We start from the raw sequence: 21,423 nt of genomic DNA, 5'->3' as shown, positions 1-21,423 counted from the left end.
ATATAAGGTGTTTTTCTAAAATTATTTTTATACATGAATTTGCCCAAAATTATATATATCAGTGCCCTTTTGTCCACTCCTCTTGCCTTTTACCTTTTCTTTTTTAATTATGGGAAATTGAGATTGATTAATTAATTAACAAGCTACTAAAAACCAATCGAGTGGCAGGAACTGGAAGAAACTTGCTAATTACTAGCCCGAGACCAGATGCAGACCAATGACCATCACATGATTGACATCACACGCCCTCCCTCACAAATCTCACCCAGACCAGACACAGACAAGACATCTCATGAAAACAGAAAAACAGAACACCCAACTTCTTCAAAACTGATCAGACAGCCCCAACAAACACCTCTTCATTCTCCCAATTCAGGCAAGAAACCATAAAGGGAGCTTCGATCGATAGGGACATGTATAGCTCATCAGTTTAATCCTATATATTCCCATGGCGGCTGCTGCTGTTGCTTCTTCTGTTAAATCTTCTTCTTCTCCTCCTCCTCTCCCTCGACTGTAGAGAGTAAGATCATTAACCGTATGGCCCGCGAATCTCCCTCTTCTCCTCCTCCTTTAAACAACTTCCGCCTCCATCGCCCTTTGTCCTGAACAGACGAGACAAACCTTTCCTTAAATTCCATGACAGTAAATTTGCCTCCTTTATGCAGATCCATTTCTGGGTTCGGCTTAGTTAAACTCAAATCCGATGGATTTCCCCAATGGTACATCAGATCAAGAACTCCTTTCCAGTTCACCGGGCCCCGGTCGGCCTGGTTGTCTCCCCGTCCGGCCCTTCTTCAGCGAGGATGGTGGTTATCCTTTTTCTTGGCTAGTAAAGCTGGAATCGTTGAGTCCCCTGTCGGGAAGGGACAGGAGAGGGAAGAGAAGGGCAGGGAGGGCTTGGTACCAGAGGAGGAGGGTGAAGGCGGTGGTTGCAGTTATTGGGATGTTGGCATGCTTCTTTATCGTTGACTGGTTGATGCTTCTGCGCCTACAAGATCATAATATCGAAATCGAGGATTTTGAGGTTATTGGGAATTCATCCTCTTCTTCGTCTAACTCTTCGAAGGTGCCACCTCCGATTAAGGTGTGCTTCGTGCACTAGTTCATGATTTTAGATTGTAAATTACTTCAAGTCATACTTATGTCGATGATCGGGTTGGTGATTCGGTTGCGAAACGATAGTAGAATGATTTCAAGATTTGAATTGATTTGCGGAGTGAGTCAGTGTCTGCTTTAGCTCCCCCATATCCAAATATTTACATACATATCGGTTTCAAGATCCATGATCCTGGAGATGTTACAGTTCTGCTAACCTTAAACTCAAAATCCATGTTACTAGTGTTTTAACTTGGAAGATGATTAAGTCCTCAGAAGATATAGAATTGGAAATTGTGTGCAGATTATGGTAAGATTTTAAGTTGCAATAAATTGTATTGAGCTTTTGTTGGATGCAGATCTGAGCGAAAAAAGAAATATATTGAAATGCATTAGTGCCATAAATTGCTTATTATATGGAGCCCTCTATTGTGTGATAACACTCTGGGAACAGTCTAGGTTGCATGATTTATCATTGGAAACATGAATGCTCGAATTTGATGATTTGGGTTCAAAACTTTGGTTTTAAGGGTTTCAGCAAATCTTAAAAACGACGAATATAGTTTAAATGGGGCATTGACAAATTTTTGTGACTATTGTATTTTGTTTCAGGGGGAACGGAGAAAACTTGGTAAAAAGATAAAACCGCAGAAAGGTGTCTATGGGAGGATGTTGGCTTTGGCTGCCCATGCCTTGGCAGAGGTATAAAGATATTATATTGAAAAGAATAAAAGCTTATTGTAATCAAGCTTTGGCTCATGTTCTTATATTATACTTAACCACAGGGACATAATAAACCCGAACCAAAAGATCTGTGGCAAGAGCCGTATGATCTAGCTTCTGCATGGAGACCCTGCTCTGACCATCGTGACTGGAGACCTAGTGGTAAAAGTTTATCTTTGCCTCTTCTCCTTTCCCATGAATTACCTTATCATATGTTAAGTCTTTGTTAGCTACAGCTCTGTCTGCATAGAGATTTTAAGGGGTGCCTATGTTTATAGAATAGCTGAATGTGACATACCAAAGTTGTTATTCAAGCAGGTGGCAATAACGGATACATATTGGTCACTGCAAATGGCGGGATGAACCAGCAGCGAGTAGCAGTATGCACCCCTTGATATCAAACATTGCTACTCTGTCAAGTTCATTGACATACCAATGTTATAGTTATATAATTATTACTCCTTGTCCTGTTTTTGATAAGCAGGTATGTAATGCTGTTGCTGTTGCAAGACTGCTCAATGCAACTCTTGTCATCCCAAGATTTTTGTACAGCACTGTTTGGAGAGATTCAAGGTAACATTATTCTACCAGTTATTTATGTATTTATTTTTCCAGATTCTGTTAGAATTTTTGTTTCATGTCATGATTATTGCAGTTTGAATAAGATTGCAATATTTTTCTCCTTTTGTATTTTTTATTACTGTCTTCTGCTAATGGAGAAATGACCCATAACTTTTATAATTTCATAGTCAATTCAGCGATATCTATCAGGAGGACTATTTTATTAACTACTTGACCCCTGATATTCGGATAGTGAAGGAATTGCCTGAAGAGCTACAGTCGCTAGATTTGGAGGCAATTGGTAGTGTTGTGAGTGTCTTGCTCCAAATAATTTCCGAGCTCTTTCTATACCAGTCTAAAATTATCATCCAGCTTCTTTCTTTAATTGATAACATTCTCTCTCTTTTCTTTCTTCTCTTCTAGGTTACAGACGCAGACATCCCAAAAGAGTCCAAGCCAAGCTTTTATCTGAAACACATTCTTCCAATCCTTATTCCTAACAGAGTTGTTCACTTCCTCGGTTTCGGAAATCGCTTGGCTTTTGACCCCATACCATTTCAACTGCAGGTAACTCTCCATGCTTGAGATAACCTTATGTAGCATGAATATCTTGGGCTCCATTTATCCGACAGGGAAAGACAAAGACACCCTAAGCTGGTCCAGTTCTCTGAAAACCCGGATCCATAAATGGACCATTGAGCTGCTGGTCCTCATTTCTTGGATTTATTACGTCTGTATTTAAATAATCCTTTTATGTTATGGCAACTGGTTTGACCAGAGAATTATGTTGTACTTCTTATATTAATGCTAGAACAATGTTCCATTTAATGTTCCATTTTTTTCTTTTTTCTCTTTGCTTTCCTAATTGAGGGATTTCATCTAGAGACTTCGATGCAGATGTAATTTCCATGCGCTGCATTTCATTCCCAAAATTCAAGAAACCGCTGCTTTGCTTCTCCAAAGGATGCGCCGGCATGTTCACCCTGGGCCGCTAGATAGACACCTTGTGGGTCCATATGCGGAAACAATCTTGAAAGACAAGGGGTCACGTCCCATGAAGAATTCCAGATACCTCTCCTTGCACTTAAGGTTTGAGATTGACATGGTGGCCCATTCCTTATGTGATTTCGGTGGTGGAGAAGAAGAGAGACGAGAACTGGAAGCTTACCGTGAAATTCATTTCCCTGCTTTGGTACAACTAAAGGAGACAACTAGGTAATTAGAAAGTTTCCCAGTCTCTCCTTTTATGCAGTTTCTTGTGAAACTTCTGGTGATCTGGGCTGCATAATAGAGTAGAAGGTGCTTATTTCCAGAGCAATTGGAGCATTTCTGAACTTATTTTTGAGATGAGTTTTTGCCTAGGATTTATCAAATGGTGGATTCTTCGATGAGAAAACGATTTTTATGTCTGGTGTTTCATAAGTTATTGTTAGATTACTCAAGTTTCTTTTACACAATTACTATGATGTCACTTAATTATTTCTCTCTGCACATATACTAGACACTTTCAGATAAATGAATTAGAAAGAATTCACCCCCCCATCCGACTTGCCTTTTAACTTATGCTATTTTCTTTTTTTTTTCCCAAAACAATACCTGTTGCTGATCATTAATAATGTATTCTTGTCGAGAAGGTTGCCTTCTCCAGCAGCTCTGAGGGCAGAAGGTTTGTGCCCTTTAACTCCGGAAGAGGCTGTGCTGATGTTGGCGGCTCTAGGGTTCCGAAGAAAGACTCATATCTTCGTGGCAGGTGCCAATATTTATGGAGGGAGTTCGAGATTGTCTGCTTTGAATAGCTTGTACCCTAATCTAGTCACCAAGGAGAGCCTGCTGTCTGCAACCGAACTCGAGCCTTTCAGAAACTTCTCATCTCAGGTAAGATCCTGTCTACTCATGAGTTGTGCCAGAAAGAGTATTATCTCATTCTCATAAGTTCTATGTACACTTATTGTTATACTGCTACAACATAATGTCAAGTTGCAATCGTTTTCAACAGTAGGACAAAGCTTAGATTCTTGAACTATCATCGAATTTACCGGAGTCATTGCGCAAAAAGTACATTTTACGAAACATGTTTTTACCATCTCCCTCTTCCTCTCATATTATGCCAAGTTTTAACGACAATTTATCCCCTGCAGTTGGCAGCGTTGGATTTTATAGTATGCGCCGCATCAGATGCATTCGCAATGACAGACTCGGGTAGTCAGCTTTCCTCTCTGGTCTCGGGCTACCGGATATACTTTGGAGGGGGGAAAATGCCTACAATTAGGCCAAATAAAAGGAGGCTGGCAGCTATCTTCGTGAAGAACTCAACGATAGAGTGGCGGATTTTCGAGCAGAGAGTGAGGAAAGCAGCGAGGCAGACCAAACACGTCCAGACGAGGCCGGTGGCTCGGAGCGTTTATCGGTATCCGAGGTGTAGACAGTGTATGTGCAATGCCGATCCCTTTGCCAATTTTAAGCATTGAAACATGTCTTTTCGAGAGGGGTTTATTTGATTCTTTTAATTACTTTTGGTGTAAGCAGATATTTATTTAATTCAATTCAATTCGCAGTCTGATGGCTTCACGATTTCTATTGGTTTTTAACTTCAGTACCAAGTGTTTTTTTTTTTGAAACTTCAATACCATTTTTAAATCATAACGAAACTAGTATAATTTTAGAATTGTGAAAATAGTAAGAAACTACTCGAAATAATTTCCCGACTAAGTTAGATTCCCAGAATCTTTCAATCAGTCTGCACCAGGCATCACAGAGTTCGAAATAAACCTCATTGGTTCAACAATGCATAACATCCATAACCAAGAGATTCTATGTTCGGTTCTCGTGAGAGAGATTTTTCAAACCTCTTTCTTTCCGAACTGAAGGTAGTTTATAATACAAAATGAAGACTGAAGAGCTAGAATATCCATAAGAACCACATAAGTCTAATCACAACTTCATTGCATCTCACCCTAAACTGCCTCCCCATTCAGGAAGTTCCTGGAACGATGTTTCCTTAAAATTCGAGAACCATATAACCTGAAATCGTTCATTTAATAGCAAAAGAAAGCAAGGGCAAAGAGCACGATAATCTCAAAAGCACATTCTTCAGTATGGAAAGTACATTCTGTGCTGCTGAATAAAGACAATCATGCAGTTCACCTCGACCCAATAGTTATAGAGCTTCTAGAACTTCTGAATCACAACGGAGTTGGCGAGTCCCGCCTGCTCGATTGTCTGATCAAAATCAGTCAGGACCTTTGGAGGGAATCCCATCATCTGGAGCTGGTAGTTTCGGGATCCTCCAGGCCTAGACGCGTCGATGAACCTCCTGACGTCATTGATCGTGTGGTGATGATTGAACTGAGCTATCAGGCGGGTTCCATCAGCTAACCGGAGCTGGACTGAGGTCACAGGTTTCGAATCATCAACTATCAGGCCTACTGATGGAGCTGGAGCAGTGGTGAAAGCTGTGGAGGCACTGGAAGGCTCAGGATTTGCTGAGCTGCTGCTTCCCAGGGTTCTTCCTACACCCTGGAATGGGGCATGGCGATTCTCGGGCTCCTAAAGTACATGCAACAACATTAAGATTATCAGGCCTTCATCTAAAGGCCATATAAAAGTTTTTTGCACCTTTATTATAAAAAAACAGTGGTGAAGTCGGGGGCAGTTATTCGGTAGATATCTAAAACCATCCACTTAGAGATAACCGAGAAGAATATAAAGAGCACAAGCATCATACATGTACCTTTCTATTGTTTGTAATGCTGTAAGAAACTATAATTAATCCATAGTTTTCCCAGAATAGATCAGATATTAAGACTGGGCTCATGCATGGGCTCATGGGTTCAACAATTGGTTCAAAGCCCAACCAGATTTACAGGATTCATCATTAAGGCCTCTTCATATCAAGACTCAGTCCAATACAAGAACTGACAGCCTGACCGGCTGGTTCATGAGGCAGAACAGATTGTAAAGTATAATCTCCTCTATGTAAAATGTCGACCCTGGACTTTCAAAAAACGAAAAAAATCCATAATGAGGAACTGTCAACATTCTCTTGTCTTCGATTGTCTCACATTCTGCAGTAATTTACCAAGACCTCCCAATATAACATATATGCTCAATGTCTTTCCTAGAATATATTGGATACCGTTTAGCCTAAAATATTGTGATAAGTGTTAACCCTTATTACAAGTTATGTTTTTTAATAAAGAAAAAACACGCCTTTAATTATTTAAGTTGGAAAGCAAGGGTCAACATCATATATGTGTGAGATGCGATGACCTTTCAAAATCCCTCATGAAGGTATGAATGAGTATCAGTGATTTAGAAAGAAGACTCACAGGACATTTTTCATCCCTCCTGATCAAATTAACATGGACCGAGGATCTTCTGTCAGCAGGCTCAAGCTCTTGTGGGCATTCAGACTTTCTGATTCTCTGCATGTGAAGATGGAACAGGGTATCATAAGGACAAACTTGAAATCAGAATTTTCATGACACAAATAGCAAAAATCCATAGCAGTCTTTGATAGAGGATACAAATACGGAACAAATAACATAGTTATTCCTACTCGGGTGCTATTAGAGTATAAACGCATTTCGTATATCTCCATCAGCAGGTGTTGCTCAGATTTATATAGTGAAAACTCAAAAGTAATCATTCTTCATGAAAAATATTATCATCAACCGCATAAAGTTCTGGTCCAATTTTGTCTCAGAAGGCAATAAATAACTGAGACATCTCATAGAGTAATTTTAGTGCTGTGAATACATTCAACTGACACTCATCCAATTAATGAAATATTTCAACTATCATTATTTACTTAATATTTTCCCATCCTAATCTATGTGATTATGACTTAGGTAGCAGCTGGAATCATACTGCTTTCTAGACTCACTATAAACCCTTGCTCCTCTTTCCAAGTAAAAATGATCTCAACAGCAGTTACCTCTAGGAAAGCTCCATTTTCAGGATCATCCAATCTCCTCAAAGGGCCATCATTCACAGTGAAACCATTGCTCCAGAAGACAATGTTGTGAACGACAGTCTCAGGCTGCTGAGGAGCAGATGGAATTGTTTCTCCAGAAAGAAGCCGCCCAGTACCAGTGAAACTTCTTGAGCTTGAGGATGGAAGTTGTTGATCTGCGGGCCCTTCCACAGCACCCATTTCTCTAGCTTGATTAAAGATAGCATCCACATCATTGCCCTTTGTAGGGTCTTGAACAAGCATCCCACTGGCAGTTCAACGCTACAACAATTAGGCACATTGGCTACCTATATAATTAAGGCAATCTGCGACCACTAATAAGTAACAATACCTCTGTTGAAATCAAACAAGCTGGGAATCAAAGATATACCCGCTAAAGAATAAAAACATAGGGAATATTTGAAATAACCACTCAAGACAGTTAATAAGAGAACGCACCACACATTAGAAAAGGCCAAACAGATTCCCTATGTAGTGGAAACCAGATTAGAACATTCCTACCAACAATATACATGGAGATTTTAAGTGTTTTTAATTTTTTCCCCATCTGGGAGTTAAGTGACCTCAAAAGGGTTATGTGCACTAGAGAAAATTCAAACTTAGGAAAACAAAGATAATCACAGGCAGTACCAACAGAAAACTTAAAATGGCACCAAAGGGCTTGCCTATGTTTCACCAACATATTCCTAGCTGCTACCACTATGATTTTGCATGCATAAGTAATTCCATCCAATAATAATAACAAATAAAAATGTTGGAAATCGTGGTAGAGGTCACATGCTACAAAACATTATTTATCATTTGATCATCTTCCACACTGCAATAATGAGCATTACTGGATGGCTCACTTTTAAGTAGCAGCTCACAGCAAAATATCACACTGCCACAGCATCTCCATTTCAGCACAATGAAATAGTCTAGCAGCTAAGTTTAGCTCTGACAAACACTTCCCAGAAAATTTGAGCGGTCTGAGGTAAACCAGCAAAAATAAAGCGATCAGTCCAATTCCTTTCATAGGGCTAGTCTCTCTCAGACCTTCACCTTCGACAAACATATCAGAACAACCTTCTGTTAATACTATGATTTCCTCGCATCAATAGCGAATGATAGGTTTAACTCAATAAATGCAACTCTTTAACCTAATATAGAGATTGACAACAACGAAGAACTCTCGCTCAATTGAAGGAAGCCAATCCCAAATAAGCATCTGCCTGTCACAAACCAAGTAGCAGCACAGCTCCATCGCCAATTGTGGAAGCAATCAATCATGAAATCGGGAAAGAGCAGAAATTGATGCGGACAAGAGAATCTAAGAAAGCGAATTAGGTCCAGAGGGGGGAAGAGAGAAGGAACCTCTTCTCTCCGCCGGTGTAGTACTCCTGGGGGCCGTCGGAGTCGCTGTCCGAGTCGGGACCGGAGTGGCGGTTCAAGTCGGAGAGGGTTCGAATTCCGCCAGCGCGGCTACCGCTGGGCTTCGCCGGTTTCTTGTCCCGGGAGGCCATTGCGTTGCGGGTCGGTGTGATCGGAATCAATCACCGAGGAGAGAGACGACGGAGAAAGAAGGGAAGGGAGATAGAAAGCGACTCGGTTTAATCGATATATATTTTCGGGCTTTCATGATCCATTTTCAGATATTATATTGTATAATAAAAAATGAAAAATCCAATACATGTGGGACCCATCAGTTTGTGATTTGACGAGCTGGTGAAGAATCCAACGGCAACGTCAATGATTATTCGTGGCAGAAAAAGAAATTTCGGCTTTTCTTGGGGATGGAGTAATTTCTTCTACATTTCGACTTAACTTCACTTATTTTCAATTCAATAATAAAATTATTATTTTTTATTATTTTATCTTAACTACCGTTCAATTCAATTTTTAATACTAAATTCTTATTCATTACTTTTTTATAATTCAACAATACTATCATTACTTTTTCTCAACTATTCATTATTTTTCTCACTTTTTTTCAATAATTCAACATCACAATTATTATAATTTCAAATAAATATAATTATTTATAGTTGGAATATAGTTGAGTTAAACAAAGCCTAAACCGTAAACTCCACTCCATTTTCAAACAAAACTTTTATTCTTCAAAGATTCTTTTCATAAAAGAAATTCTCTCGAAAGAATTTTCTAGAGTCTTTATTAAGGGTATAATGAGACGAAACGATTCGCGAACCATTCAAGCTCAACTCGATAAAAGTTCAAACTTGCCTGAACATTAATGAGCTTGAGCTAAGCAGAACACAAGTTTTCAATTCGTGATACTTGCGAGTCTAAATGAGTTTTGTAATTATTCATGTATATATCATAGCCTCATATATAAAGCCCATAAGTGTTGGATTGGCCCAGCCCCAACCATTTAGATTTCAGCCCATTCTTCCTGGTACTATAACAATAATAATATTCTATTTTTTAGAAAAATAATAAGATTATTGCAAATTAACAAATGAAAAAAAAAAAATGAGCCCCTGCCCTAATTGTGGAACTTTCGAGTTGTCAAATGTTGTATCTTGATTGAAGAGAATGTTATTTGAATTTGACTATCAAGCTATATTAAGTTCTAATCGCTCGGTATCATTAGATGATATTTTTATATGATATTGGGAATTTTTTTTAGGCTGAATAAGATACTTTATTACAAACTATAGGACGTCTCTCAAACCAGCACAGAGATGCAAACTTGGACCTAAAGCCATATTGGCAGAGGTCGTGATCATGGGGATTAGAAGAACGTGGAATCCAAGTATAAAGTCAATCCAAGAGAAACTAAAGGAAAAGCAAGATGTCCGAGACTATAGTCTTACATCTCCCACGGGGCAAGCAGAAACTGCTAGAAGAGCATCGCATTCAATCCAAATCTTCGTCCAACCTTCGTTCACAACTAAGCAGACAGCAAATAGTACCGCCTGAGCTGGGGTTGCAGAGACTGGGGCGCACCAAGAGCAGGAAATAATTCCATTCTGAAATCGAACAACCCCTAATATGTATGTGGATCCGTATTGATTTTCTTGCAATCCAATGAGGAGAAAGTCGTGAATTTTCGAGGAGGGATCGGAGGATTACGCCATGTATCTGGAGGCAGGAAGGCAGGGGTGGTACGGTGCTGAGGCAGAGAGAAACCAGGAAATTTTGCTGCTGTAAGTGTCAAAACTGAGTCGTGCGCCGAGAGCTGTTGGAGAGGCCTGCAGGAGGAAGATGTGTAGTATTGCTGGGAATTTTATATGATATTGTTGTTGTGTAGTTTAGTTCATAATAATTAATTTTTTTTCGAGTCTAAATGAGCTCAAACTCAAGTCTTTAGTCAGAGCTTTTCTACAGCACTTGGTTGAGCCTTGCCAAGCCCGAGTATTTGATTTATCTGACGAGCCGTGTTCGGATTCAAATGTTTAGATTTGACCAACCTCAAGTCCAAGCCGGAGCTCCGAAGCACATTGACGGGCTGAGTTTGAGCCTTATATATTCTCGGGCTCAGCTTTTCTCATTTATAAATTCCTAGTAGTCGTCATCATCTTTTCTTTTTTAGTACTAAGCCTAATTATTTCTTCTTTTCATTTTTTTTTCCTAATGAAATCTTACTCTCATCCCATTTACTCGAGAAGTTCTTGCTGAGCGGGGTTAGTATTCTAGGAAAACTTCAAAAAAAAAAAAAACCTTAGGTGGCGTTGGTTCAAGTACGGATTACAAGAGATATTAGATAGTTGGTAAAGTAAATCTAAGAATATTTAGATTTTTAGGAATTTTGCGCATCAGTGTGTTTGATAAATGCATTGTATTATTAGGAAAATGCCTGGCAGCGTAATATTTCAATTTTGGTAAGACAAATGGATTGATGAGAAAAACATGTCATTTTATGATAATGTCTTCACTAATCTATACTAAATTTGTGTAAATTTTATTGGGTGACTCTCTTTCTCTTAAAAATGCCAAATAATATAATTAAATATGAATGCTAAATTTGTGAAAAGCGGAAGTTAAAGGGTGATTCAGTTGTAACCTAGTAAGGGTGATTTAGTCAATCAAATCTTCATTACTACTAAATATACCAATTTTCCACTTTTCCTCTTTTTACTAGCTATTCCCCTTTTTCCTTTTTTTTTTGTTTTCCTCGCTCTCCCCCTTTTGCTCTCCGCTTTCTCGTTTCCTAATTATTTTTTTATAATTAATATTAAAATTGATAAAGACATTAATTAATATGTATAATTTAATAGATATGTATAAAGTATTTAAATAATTATATATTTTTTTTCAAAAATTTGAAATAGCAACGAAAAATTACGTTAGGTCAAGCTGGTTGGAGTCTTGATCATCAAAAGAATTACGTTACTTACAGGTACATATCTCGTATGATATATTAGTAAAAAAAATAGAATTAAATAATAAATACACATAAAGAATCAAATATTATACCTTTTTAAAACTATTAACAGAATTTTGCAAATTAATAATATTTTATGAAAAACTTATTCATTTCATTATAAAATTTTGCCTTTTAATAATAATATAATTATTTATAAATAAAAAAATCAATTAATACATATATGTTATGTTACTTTTATAATAAAAATAAAAATATGAAATGTGCATACATATATATATAAGTTAAATTTTAAAAGGAAAAAATTGAATTTAACGCTCTTACATGAGGGTAAGAACGTCAACTTCAACAAATTCTTGGTGGAATAGTCTTTTCCATCAAGAATAACATCGTTCTCGGTGAGAAAGACCTTTCCACCCATCTCCCAAGCTTCACTCCGATTATAAGCTCCCTTTCTCTCTGCATAAGAGTTTTTTTCCATGTCTAAGATAGTTGGCTATAAATTTCACAAAAAAATTATAGAAAATAATACATATATTATTCATCAAACAGTTCAGAAAATGTGCTTAATTTTATTTCTTCTGGTTGACACCATCTGCGGAATGGAGAGGGTGGTGCCGGTGGGGCTCAATGCCGGCCACCATCACCAAAGACAAGGTCTCCGTCGACCCCATAGGTCATTTTCCAAAATAAATTAATTTTTATTTTAAAAAATTGTAAAAATCTTAAATTATGGGTACACTATCACTGGTCATTTCTCTTATCATAATCTCAAAACTTGGAATGAACCAAGCATTTGATTAGGATTATGAATATCTTAGGATTTTAATTTCCATCCCATCCTAACCATAAATCCTATCGGACAACTCCTATTCTTATATATCATTCAACTAAAAATAAGAGATTAGTTTGACTTTTCAATCACATCCTATAAATAAGGTGGTAGTTATAAAATTAGACTTTCGTTTAAATAATAGTATAAGATAAGATAAGATAAGATAAGATATAAGATGTCCATATATATATATACAGATAAATATATAGATATATCTTTTGTATATAAAAATCTTTTTCAAAAAGGGACTATCAGATTTATCAAAAAGGGGATCTATGAGGACTTTTTTTTCCCCTTTAGTTATTCTGATTTTTCTTGGCCTTAAGATAATATATTATTATCACTTTCATTATTTTGGGTAGGCACTCGATATCCAGAAACTTATTATTTTCATTAAAAAAACAAAAAAGACTATTAATTATCCTTGGCCAATTGGGACATTTATAAGCCTCACTCCGCTGAGACACAGAGAAACACACTCAAAGACAGTGTCTTTCGTTTCTCCCAACCGCTACACTGTTCTGTATCAGAGTTATATTCATAATGTGTATATATATATATATATGTACACACTTGATTGATCTTGTTTATAATAGATTAGAGGTCTAATATTTAAGACGGATGGCGGTAGCATCCTCGGAAGAAACTGTGGTAAATACCAAGTCCTTTGGGTAGGATCGGTTTTATTTTATTTTTTTCCAGCTTACGTAGTCTATTTATTTGGAATGATTTCCGATTCAATAGACTTGTGGTTACACATATCTGTAGTGTATTTTGTTATGATCAGGCTGGTATATATGTTCATGCTTAATATATAATTTGACGTCTTTTAATTGCAAGGATTGGATAAGCTCTTTTTCGGATGACATTCTCATCCTGGTATACTTTCTCACTTACCACTGAAGGAAGCGGCAAGAACCAATCTCCTGTCCCATAGATGGAGATACCTGTGGACTCACACCTCGAGATTGGATTTTGATGCTTCTGAGAAGTTGGTTCGTATCCTCGACAACGTGGTGAACAAAGAAACCGATTCAAACGAGCATATGAGCTGGATCGACCAGGCGATTGCGGCTTGTAAGGCCCCGGTCTTGGATTGCTTCAGAGTTCGCTTTCACTTGGATTCACGACATTCAGACAATATTGATTCCTGGATTAGGTTTGCCCTGGAATGAAGACTGCAGGCGCTCGAATTGGTCATGCTTTCCGACCGCATCCGCGCTATATGTTTCCCAGCTTTACATGTGGGTAGATAACTCTACCCATAATAAAATAAAATAATTCATATAAAGTCAAAAGGTGGGCTACATACATAAACATTTATACTACTCTATTATAATACAACTTCATAATTAATAAATTCTCTATACCAACCCTTCAAAATCTGATTTGAAAATGTTATTTACAAACTAAACGTAGTAAACCATTTTGAGACTGCTGCTGGTCCCCCTCTCCGGTTAAGGTGCATAAAGTATATTCCGACAAGTAATAACTATCATGATCTCCGCCCCTACTCCCGATTTCATGAATGAGTGAAAGGCTTGCACACTGAAAGCGCCCCCTAGACTTATCGAATTTATGTATCGACAGGCACCCCGCCCCATTGAGCCTTGTTCTCTCACCCCTTATGCACTCCTCCTCCCAGCTCCAGACCCATATTTCACTTTTCAGGGATTGGACAAAGATAGAACACATTCCAAAGTTCTTTTTCATTATCTCAATATCAAGAACAATCATTACTTTGAGGTTATTTATGATTTTACAGGCGATCCGTACAATACCTTTATTTCCAGAGATAACTTGTCTGAAGCATCTCACATTGTGTGTTCACTCAGTTTAACAGCAATACTAGACTCCAGCTTAACTTCCTTTATTAATAAAAGTCCTTCATTACAGTGGTTAACAATCAAGGTAAACACTCCAGTAGATTGCTCCGCAATATTTTTTTCTTTCTTATTTCTCTTAATAGTTAATTAATGCGGGAAGATATTTTATATTCTTCTCCAAAATACTTACTATGATTAACAGGGAATTAAGGTTTGATTTGTTGTACACGGACTAATTGTAAGAAGTCGAGACTTCTTTTTCACAGATGAGTCTGTTTGGCGCTCGAGTAAAGAACAATTTCCCAAGTACTTTCAAGTTTCACCCATCCCTTAGAGTCATGGAACGGAGAGGCTTTGAGAGGTCGACAAATGACATTGAGCTGGCATTGTATTTGCTCGGTATAGCTACTTTTTTCCGAAAAGCTTATAATCGATCTGCACCATGCCTCCCTGGACGGATCCTATGCTTTCCAGTAGACTGCAAGACTGGAAGGGGTGATAAATCGCGTTTTAGAGCTTCGCTCACTGTTGGCTCCAGAAGTTGAGCTGGTTGAGAATTTGCTTGAGGATTCCCAAGAGGCTTTTATAGATTAGCAATCAATATAAATGATGAAATGATATATTTCTTTTCTAGAAACAAATAAAAATGTTTATGTTACAATGACTAGTTCATTAGACATAATTAAATAAACTGATATAGATGCATGAAGAATAAGTGTCCATCTTACAATTGAAAACTCAACTAAAAAATAAAAGGAAATAGTAAGTAATAAAGAAACGAAAAAAATAGTAAGTCTGAATGAATAAAAGGAAATAATAAGTAATTAAATCAAGTCCTTATAAAAGGACATAAAAGTTCTTCAAAATTGAATAAATTTAAAAATAAAAGGGAAATAATTTTTGGTCAAATACAAAAAGTAAATAATAAGCAATTAATCATTAAATAACAAAGTACTATTAATTAAGAAAGAAACTATGGATGGAAATTTTTTGGAGAAATAACAAAGAAATAAAAAATAAATTGCCACCTTCCGATTTGAATAAATTGGAAAATAAAAAAGGAAAAACAATTATGATCAATTAGAAAAATCGGACGACAAATGCATGAATAATAAATGCCCACCTTACAATTGAAAACTATATATAATAATTGTTTTGGACGAATAACAAAGAAAGAAAGAAAGAATAAATTGCCGCCTTTTGATTTGAATAAATTGGAAAATAGAAAAGAAAAAATTTATAGTAGATTAGAAAAAACAAACAATAAATGCACAAAGAATAAATGTGCACCTTAGAATTGAAAATACAACTAAAAAAATAAAAGGAAATAGTAAGAAATACATAAACGAAAAATCGTAAGTTCCGATCGAATTAAAAAAGAGAGTAAGTAATTAAACTAACTCCTTGTATAAGGAAATAAAAGTCCTTCGAAATTGAATAAATTTGAAAATAAAAGGAATATAATTTTTGGTCAAATACAAAAAGTAAATAGTAAGTAACTAGTTATTAAATAACAAAGTGCTATTAACTAAGAAAGAAAAACTATGGACAAAATTTTTTTGGAGGAATAACAAAGAAAAAAAATAAATTGCCACCTTTTGATTTGAATAAATTGGAAAATTAAAAAGGAAAAAAATTATGATCAATTAGAAAAATCGAACAATAAATACACAAATAATAAATGTCCACCTTACAATTAGCAACTATATATACAGAGGCTCACATTATAAACAAACCACATTATATCTAAATTTCAAACTCAGATTTGGAATACGTCTAAAATTTGGCATATATTTAATTTTCAGTTCACTGGCTTCCGCTATGAAGCACCTAAATAAGTGAGTTCTCACTAATTTCAACAAATTTTCAAATTCGATGATTTGGTTTATGTAAGTGTAGTTTGATCATTGATTAAATTAAATTGTTTTGTTCTTTTTGATGATTCTACAAGAGAAAGGCATCAAGTGATAACCAATATTCCTTTCTTGACGAGCTATCTCTAGATAAAGAGGGTTTTAAAATTAAAGTATATGTGTCTTGAGTATGGGATACCTTAAATATAAATATAAATTAAAATAAATAATTTATTAGTACATACGTGGTTTTGGTGATGAGAAGGTGCGTGAGTCTCTCCCTATAATTTTTACTCTAGTCTATATATAACCAAAATTTACTTGGGTGCATAATACATTCTTTAAATAAAATTTCAAAAATATGGAAAAAGAAAATTAAAAAACAAAGATAATAATTAAAAACTTTTAATAAATGCAATTAATATATCTTAATCACCTACTCACCATATAATAATTCAAAGAAAATAAAAAGCATATGGAAAAAATTAAAAACAAAGAATAATAATTAAAAATATTTACTAAGTGCAATTAAATGTACCTAAATTTCTTACTAAATACAATTAAGAGAAAATTTTTGGTGTAATTACTTAATTATACATAATTGATAAATGTATATAAATAATTAAATTACAGTGACATTTATAAAAATTGAGTCTAGCTTATAGAAATTGAAATAAAAATTTTGATATTCTTACGGAAATTAATGAGTGTATATATATTTATCATAAAAACCAATCATATATATGTACGAGCATATTGGAAAATACTAAAATTTAACGTGATAAAAATAACAATCTTTATCAAGAAGGAAAATTCCTTGAATTTTGAAAAATAATATAAAAGAATAAAAATATTTAAAATAATATAATTATATATAACACAAATTAAAATTGCGAAAGAAATTAAATAAATTTACAGGGCATAATAAGAACGTTAATTATAAAATTATAATTGAACTATTCAAAAGCATTCATGCTACTCTAATAAAAATTATTGTTGAAAATCGACTGTTCAGAATTTTTATTTTCAATAATAATAATAATACTAATAAGTAAATTAATATCTTAAACTGTGATAATTATTATTCATATAAAATATAAATATATACAAACCCGTGCAATGCACGAAATAAAACACTAGTATATATGTATTCTTTTACTAGTTATTAGAATTTTATTTCATTATATCAGGCTTATAGACTTTTTTAATAAGTGACAAAAAGTCTTACAAGCTTCCGTATGAACCATTTGAGTTGTTCACACATCGCAAAGGCAATTATTTGAAATCATTTCGTGAGTATTTTTTGATTATTTTAAACTATTAAATTTTTTAATGTCATGTAATAAAACGTGACATTCTTGAAAATTTTCTACAATTCTAAATAACAAAATTTGTGAAGCTTTTCACGTTGTCCTTCCTTACATTCCAAAGTTCCTATACATTATCGTTCATATTATTGATCATATCATTGTCGTGTTTATAATTAATATTGTTGACATTGTTTTTTGTGACATTACAGATGATACGTAGGATACCATTACAGATGATACGTGGGATACCATTGCTTCCTAAAATGACTTGTTTAAAGCATCTCATATTGCTCATTTACTCATTTAATTGTACTATGGTTTAACTTTGACCTTGATCTAAAAAGCTCCTGCTATAAGGTTCTTAAAGTTGGAGGTAAACCATCTCTCTCTATCTCTCTCCAGGGGATGGGACATACATGTGAGGGCCGATCATATACGTTCTATATGAGTGCACCTCTTTCTCTTTGGAAATCTCATTCTAAGGAGGGGAGAAATGTAAAGACAAAAGAGTATTTTCAAATTTATGGCGATTGTTTGGAAAGGTTTGCACCAACTTGGGCTTTAATAAGAAATGGGTGAAATTTCAAGAGAGCGCAAGATGGAACTAACAATTTAAAGAGAAAATAGTTAGGGAATTGAAAAGTGAGGTGGGTATGTATCAAAAAGACACAATTGGTAGCCCTAGGAGCAAAAACACTTTGAGAAGTCTCATAGTTTTTATTGTGGATAATAGTCTTATTAATTATAGAATTTAATGAGTATAAAATAATTATAAATTGTTTTATTGTTATATTTCAAAAGATGTCTATTTTGATGAAAAGATGCATTTAGAAAGCATGATTAGTTTAAGATGATTTAATCTATATGAAAATGAACATGCGGTTATATTTCACTTAGTTAGACACAAAAATGGATGTAAATGCATACAGTTCAAAGTTTAAAGGGTATTTTGGAAAATAAAATGTGGAGAAACACAAAGTGAGCTCCCAACTTTCATATATGTAATAGATAACAAATTTATTTTCATAATCAAAGGATCTTTAAGTTTAAATATGGTTTGCTGTATTTATTTTTTCTTTGTCATAAATGGATGCAAGAGACCGAAAATCAAAGCTAAAGATGAGACGATTTTACAAGTTCTCTCACCCATCCCTTGAAACCAGAAACCTTGAAATTATCAAACCATAAGGGAGTGAACTTACTAACCACTAGACATTGCCTTTGGTGGTGTTCGACTAATAACATCAAGCTTGCGTTGTACTTGCTCTGCATAGCTAATTCACTTGAAAATCTTATAATCGATCTACATGATGTATATTCAGATCTATAATATACTTTTGATGATCTTGAAAATGAATTAGAAGAGACAACTATAAATAAGGCATGGGAGCTTCGTAAAGTGGTGACTCTTGAAATTTAGTTGATTGTAAGTTGAATTTGATTAGCATTGGCTTTTTGTGAGAGAATAAGTAACAATTTAGCTATAAATTGTTGGTTTCATTTACATTGCAACTAGATGTTTATAAATATTGTTTATTTGTACAATCTTTCATAATATAATAATTTGCTTGTTACAGATTCTTATCTATTGTTTATGAGGTCGCAAAAAGTTCTTTATTGTAAATTATGTTGTTCATTCACAACTTACAACATTATTTTCGATATCTAGGAGAAATCAATGGTCACGTGTTTACCCTTAATAGTGATTGTTGTGATTTCATAAATAAATTCATGTTAATAGGTATTCAAACTAATTATTGAACATTTTAACTTTAGAATATGTTCTCTATATATAAAGTGAAATGCAATCAATAAGCATTTCATTTTTAACTTTCTTATTTCAACTATGTACCTGACACAGAGAAATATTTCAAATGACTTATTAGATTCATGGTGCCTCCCGGAGCACCTCGAATTCGAACTATGGATCATCATTCTTCGATTTAAGAAGCTTTTAGTAGAGCTTCTTAATACGCCTTGAATCGAGAGTCTCGTCTAGGGATATAGGCAATCCACTAGTAGCGAAGTATTATCTAGCTATATCAACATCTTCAATTTTCTCGAATTGGATGCGCCTCATCGCACAAACTTTTATCTTTGGTTGGCATTGTCATCCTCAAGCTCAGCCATGCGGAAAGTGATATCCTCCATCTCATCATTTAGCGACTTTAGTTGGTCCATTTGGTTCATAGCTTTGCCTTGGCTAATGAGATCCAAAAGACAACTTGCTCTACCATTTTGCCTACTGAGCACAGCCTGCAAGCTATCAAGATAGCGGAGGGCCAAAGTCTCGTCATAAGGCTCTTTTTTCTTTCCTTTGAGATGTTCAAGAGTTCGCTCAATAGAAGAGTTGTGGATAAATTGCGCTACGTATTGAAGAAACTTTCTTTTATAACAAAAGTAATAAGCAAAATGTACATGCATGATTCTCTTATGATCAACATGCCTATAGCAATAGTCAGACAAGTATAATCTAGCTATATTGGCATCTTTAATTTTCTCGATTTGGATATGCCCTATCGCACAAACTTTTGTCTTTGGTTGGCAATGTCATCCTTAAAGTCAACGATGCAGCGATTGATATCCTCTATCTCATCATTTAGCGAGTCTAGCCAATCCATTTGATTAGTAGCTTTGGCTTGGCTAATGAGATTAAGGAGACAACTTCATGCATTTTGCCGACCGAGCACATCATGCAAGCTATCAAGATGGCTGAGGGCCAAAACCTTGTCATAAGTCTCTTTTTTTTTTTCTTTTGAGATGTTCAGGAGTTCGCTCAGTAGAAGAGTTGTGGATCAATTGTGCTATAGAATGAAGAAATTGTTTTCTTTTAAAACAAAATTGATGAGCAAAATGCACATGCATGATTCTCTTATGATCAACATGCCCATAACAATAATCAGTCAAGTATGATCTAGCTGTATCGGCATCTTTAATTTTTCCCATTTGAATGTGCCCCATTGCACAAACTATTGCCTTTGGTTAGGAATGTCATCCTTAAGTTCGACAATGCGGCGAGTGACATCCTCCATCTCATCATTTAGCGAGTCTAGCTGATCCATTTGATTCGTAGCTTTGGCTTGGCTAATGAGATCCAGGAGACAACTTGCTACATTTTGTCTATCGAGCATAGCATGCAAGCTATCAAGATGGTAGAGGGTCAAAGCCTCGTCAAAAGGCTCTTTTTTTTTTTCCTTTGAGATGTTCAAGAATTCGCTTAATAAAAGAGTTGTAGATCAATTGCGCTAGAAATTGAAGAAACTGCTTTCTTTTATAACAAAATTGATGAGCAAAATGTACGTGCATGATTCTCTTATGATCAACATGCATATATCAATAGTCAGCCAAGTATGATCTAGCTATATTGACATCATTAATTTTTTCAATTTGGATGTCCCTTATCGCATAAACTTTTGTCTTTGGTTGGCAATGTCATCCTCAAGGTCAACGATGCGGTGATTGATATCCTCGATCTCATCATTTAGCGAGTCTAGCCGATCCATTTGACTCGTAGTTTTGGCTTGGCTAATGAGATCCAGGAGACAACTTGTTGCATTTTGCCTACTGAGCATAACATGTAAGCTATCAAGATGGCGAAGGGCCAAAACCTCGTCATAAGGCTCTTTTTTCTTTCCTTTTGAGATGTTCAAGAGTTCGCTCAGTAGAAGCATTGTGGATCAATTGTGCTGCGGATTGAAGAAACTGTTTTCTTTTATAACAAAATTGATGAGCAAAATGTACATGCATGATTCTCTTATAATCAACATGCCCATAACAATAGTCAGCCAAGTATGATCTAGTTATATTGGCATCTTTAATTTTCACGATTTGAATGTGCCCCATCGCACAAACTTTCGTCTTTGGTTGGCAATGTCATCCTCAAGTTCAACGATGTGGAGAGTGACATCCTCCATCTCATCA

At 35.4% G+C, this 21,423-nt stretch overlaps 2 protein-coding genes across 5 annotated transcripts; one reads left to right on the top strand and one right to left on the bottom strand.

Moving 5' to 3' along the window:
* Window positions 1-245: 245 nt before the first annotated feature.
* On the top strand, window positions 246-4,954 carry LOC116203771 (O-fucosyltransferase 15-like). 4 transcript variants are annotated; one of them, XM_031535693.1, is made up of 11 exons: window positions 246-520; window positions 666-1,084; window positions 1,708-1,797; window positions 1,881-1,980; window positions 2,134-2,198; window positions 2,303-2,391; window positions 2,568-2,688; window positions 2,803-2,946; window positions 3,263-3,594; window positions 4,014-4,254; window positions 4,518-4,954. In XM_031535693.1, the coding sequence occupies exons 2-11, from the start codon at window positions 704-706 to the stop codon at window positions 4,845-4,847; spliced, it is 1,893 nt and encodes a 630-aa protein (XP_031391553.1). In that variant the 5' UTR covers window positions 246-520; window positions 666-703; the 3' UTR covers window positions 4,848-4,954. The 4 variants fall into 4 exon arrangements, with proteins under 4 accessions (XP_031391553.1, XP_031391552.1, XP_031391551.1 ...); XM_031535692.1 differs by having other exon boundaries at window positions 246-535; XM_031535691.1 differs by having other exon boundaries at window positions 247-1,084.
* A 293-nt stretch (window positions 4,955-5,247) lies between these two features.
* Window positions 5,248-8,966, bottom strand: LOC116203772 (plant UBX domain-containing protein 4-like). Its single transcript, XM_031535696.1, has 4 exons — window positions 8,708-8,966; window positions 7,316-7,601; window positions 6,708-6,803; window positions 5,248-5,925 (listed from the first exon to the last, which is right to left on the bottom strand). Exons 1-4 carry the CDS (start codon window positions 8,854-8,856, stop codon window positions 5,548-5,550), a joined length of 909 nt encoding a protein of 302 aa, XP_031391556.1. The 5' UTR covers window positions 8,857-8,966; the 3' UTR covers window positions 5,248-5,547.
* Window positions 8,967-21,423: the final 12,457 nt, after the last annotated feature.

This window comes from Punica granatum, chromosome 4, assembly GCF_007655135.1.
Source record: "Punica granatum isolate Tunisia-2019 chromosome 4, ASM765513v2, whole genome shotgun sequence".
Taxonomy (NCBI): Eukaryota; Viridiplantae; Streptophyta; class Magnoliopsida; order Myrtales; family Lythraceae; genus Punica; species Punica granatum.
This window is presented reverse-complemented; position numbering and strand designations above follow the sequence as displayed.

Coding starts and splice junctions, on each gene's coding strand:
- LOC116203772 (XM_031535696.1), bottom strand. CDS start 8,856: ATGGCCTCCCGGGACAAGAAACCGGCGAAGCCCAGCGGTAGCCGCGCT. Junction 7,602..8,707: donor TACACCGGCGGAGAGAAGAG/GTTCCTTCTCTC, acceptor TTGAACTGCCAG/TGGGATGCTTGTTCAAGACC. Junction 5,926..6,707: donor GGAGGGATGAAAAATGTCCT/GTGAGTCTTCTT, acceptor CATGTACTTTAG/GAGCCCGAGAATCGCCATGC.
- LOC116203771 (XM_031535693.1), top strand. CDS start 704: ATGGATTTCCCCAATGGTACATCAGATCAAGAACTCCTTTCCAGTTCA. Junction 1,981..2,133: donor TCGTGACTGGAGACCTAGTG/GTAAAAGTTTAT, acceptor TTGTTATTCAAG/CAGGTGGCAATAACGGATAC. Junction 2,689..2,802: donor TGGAGGCAATTGGTAGTGTT/GTGAGTGTCTTG, acceptor CTTCTCTTCTAG/GTTACAGACGCAGACATCCC.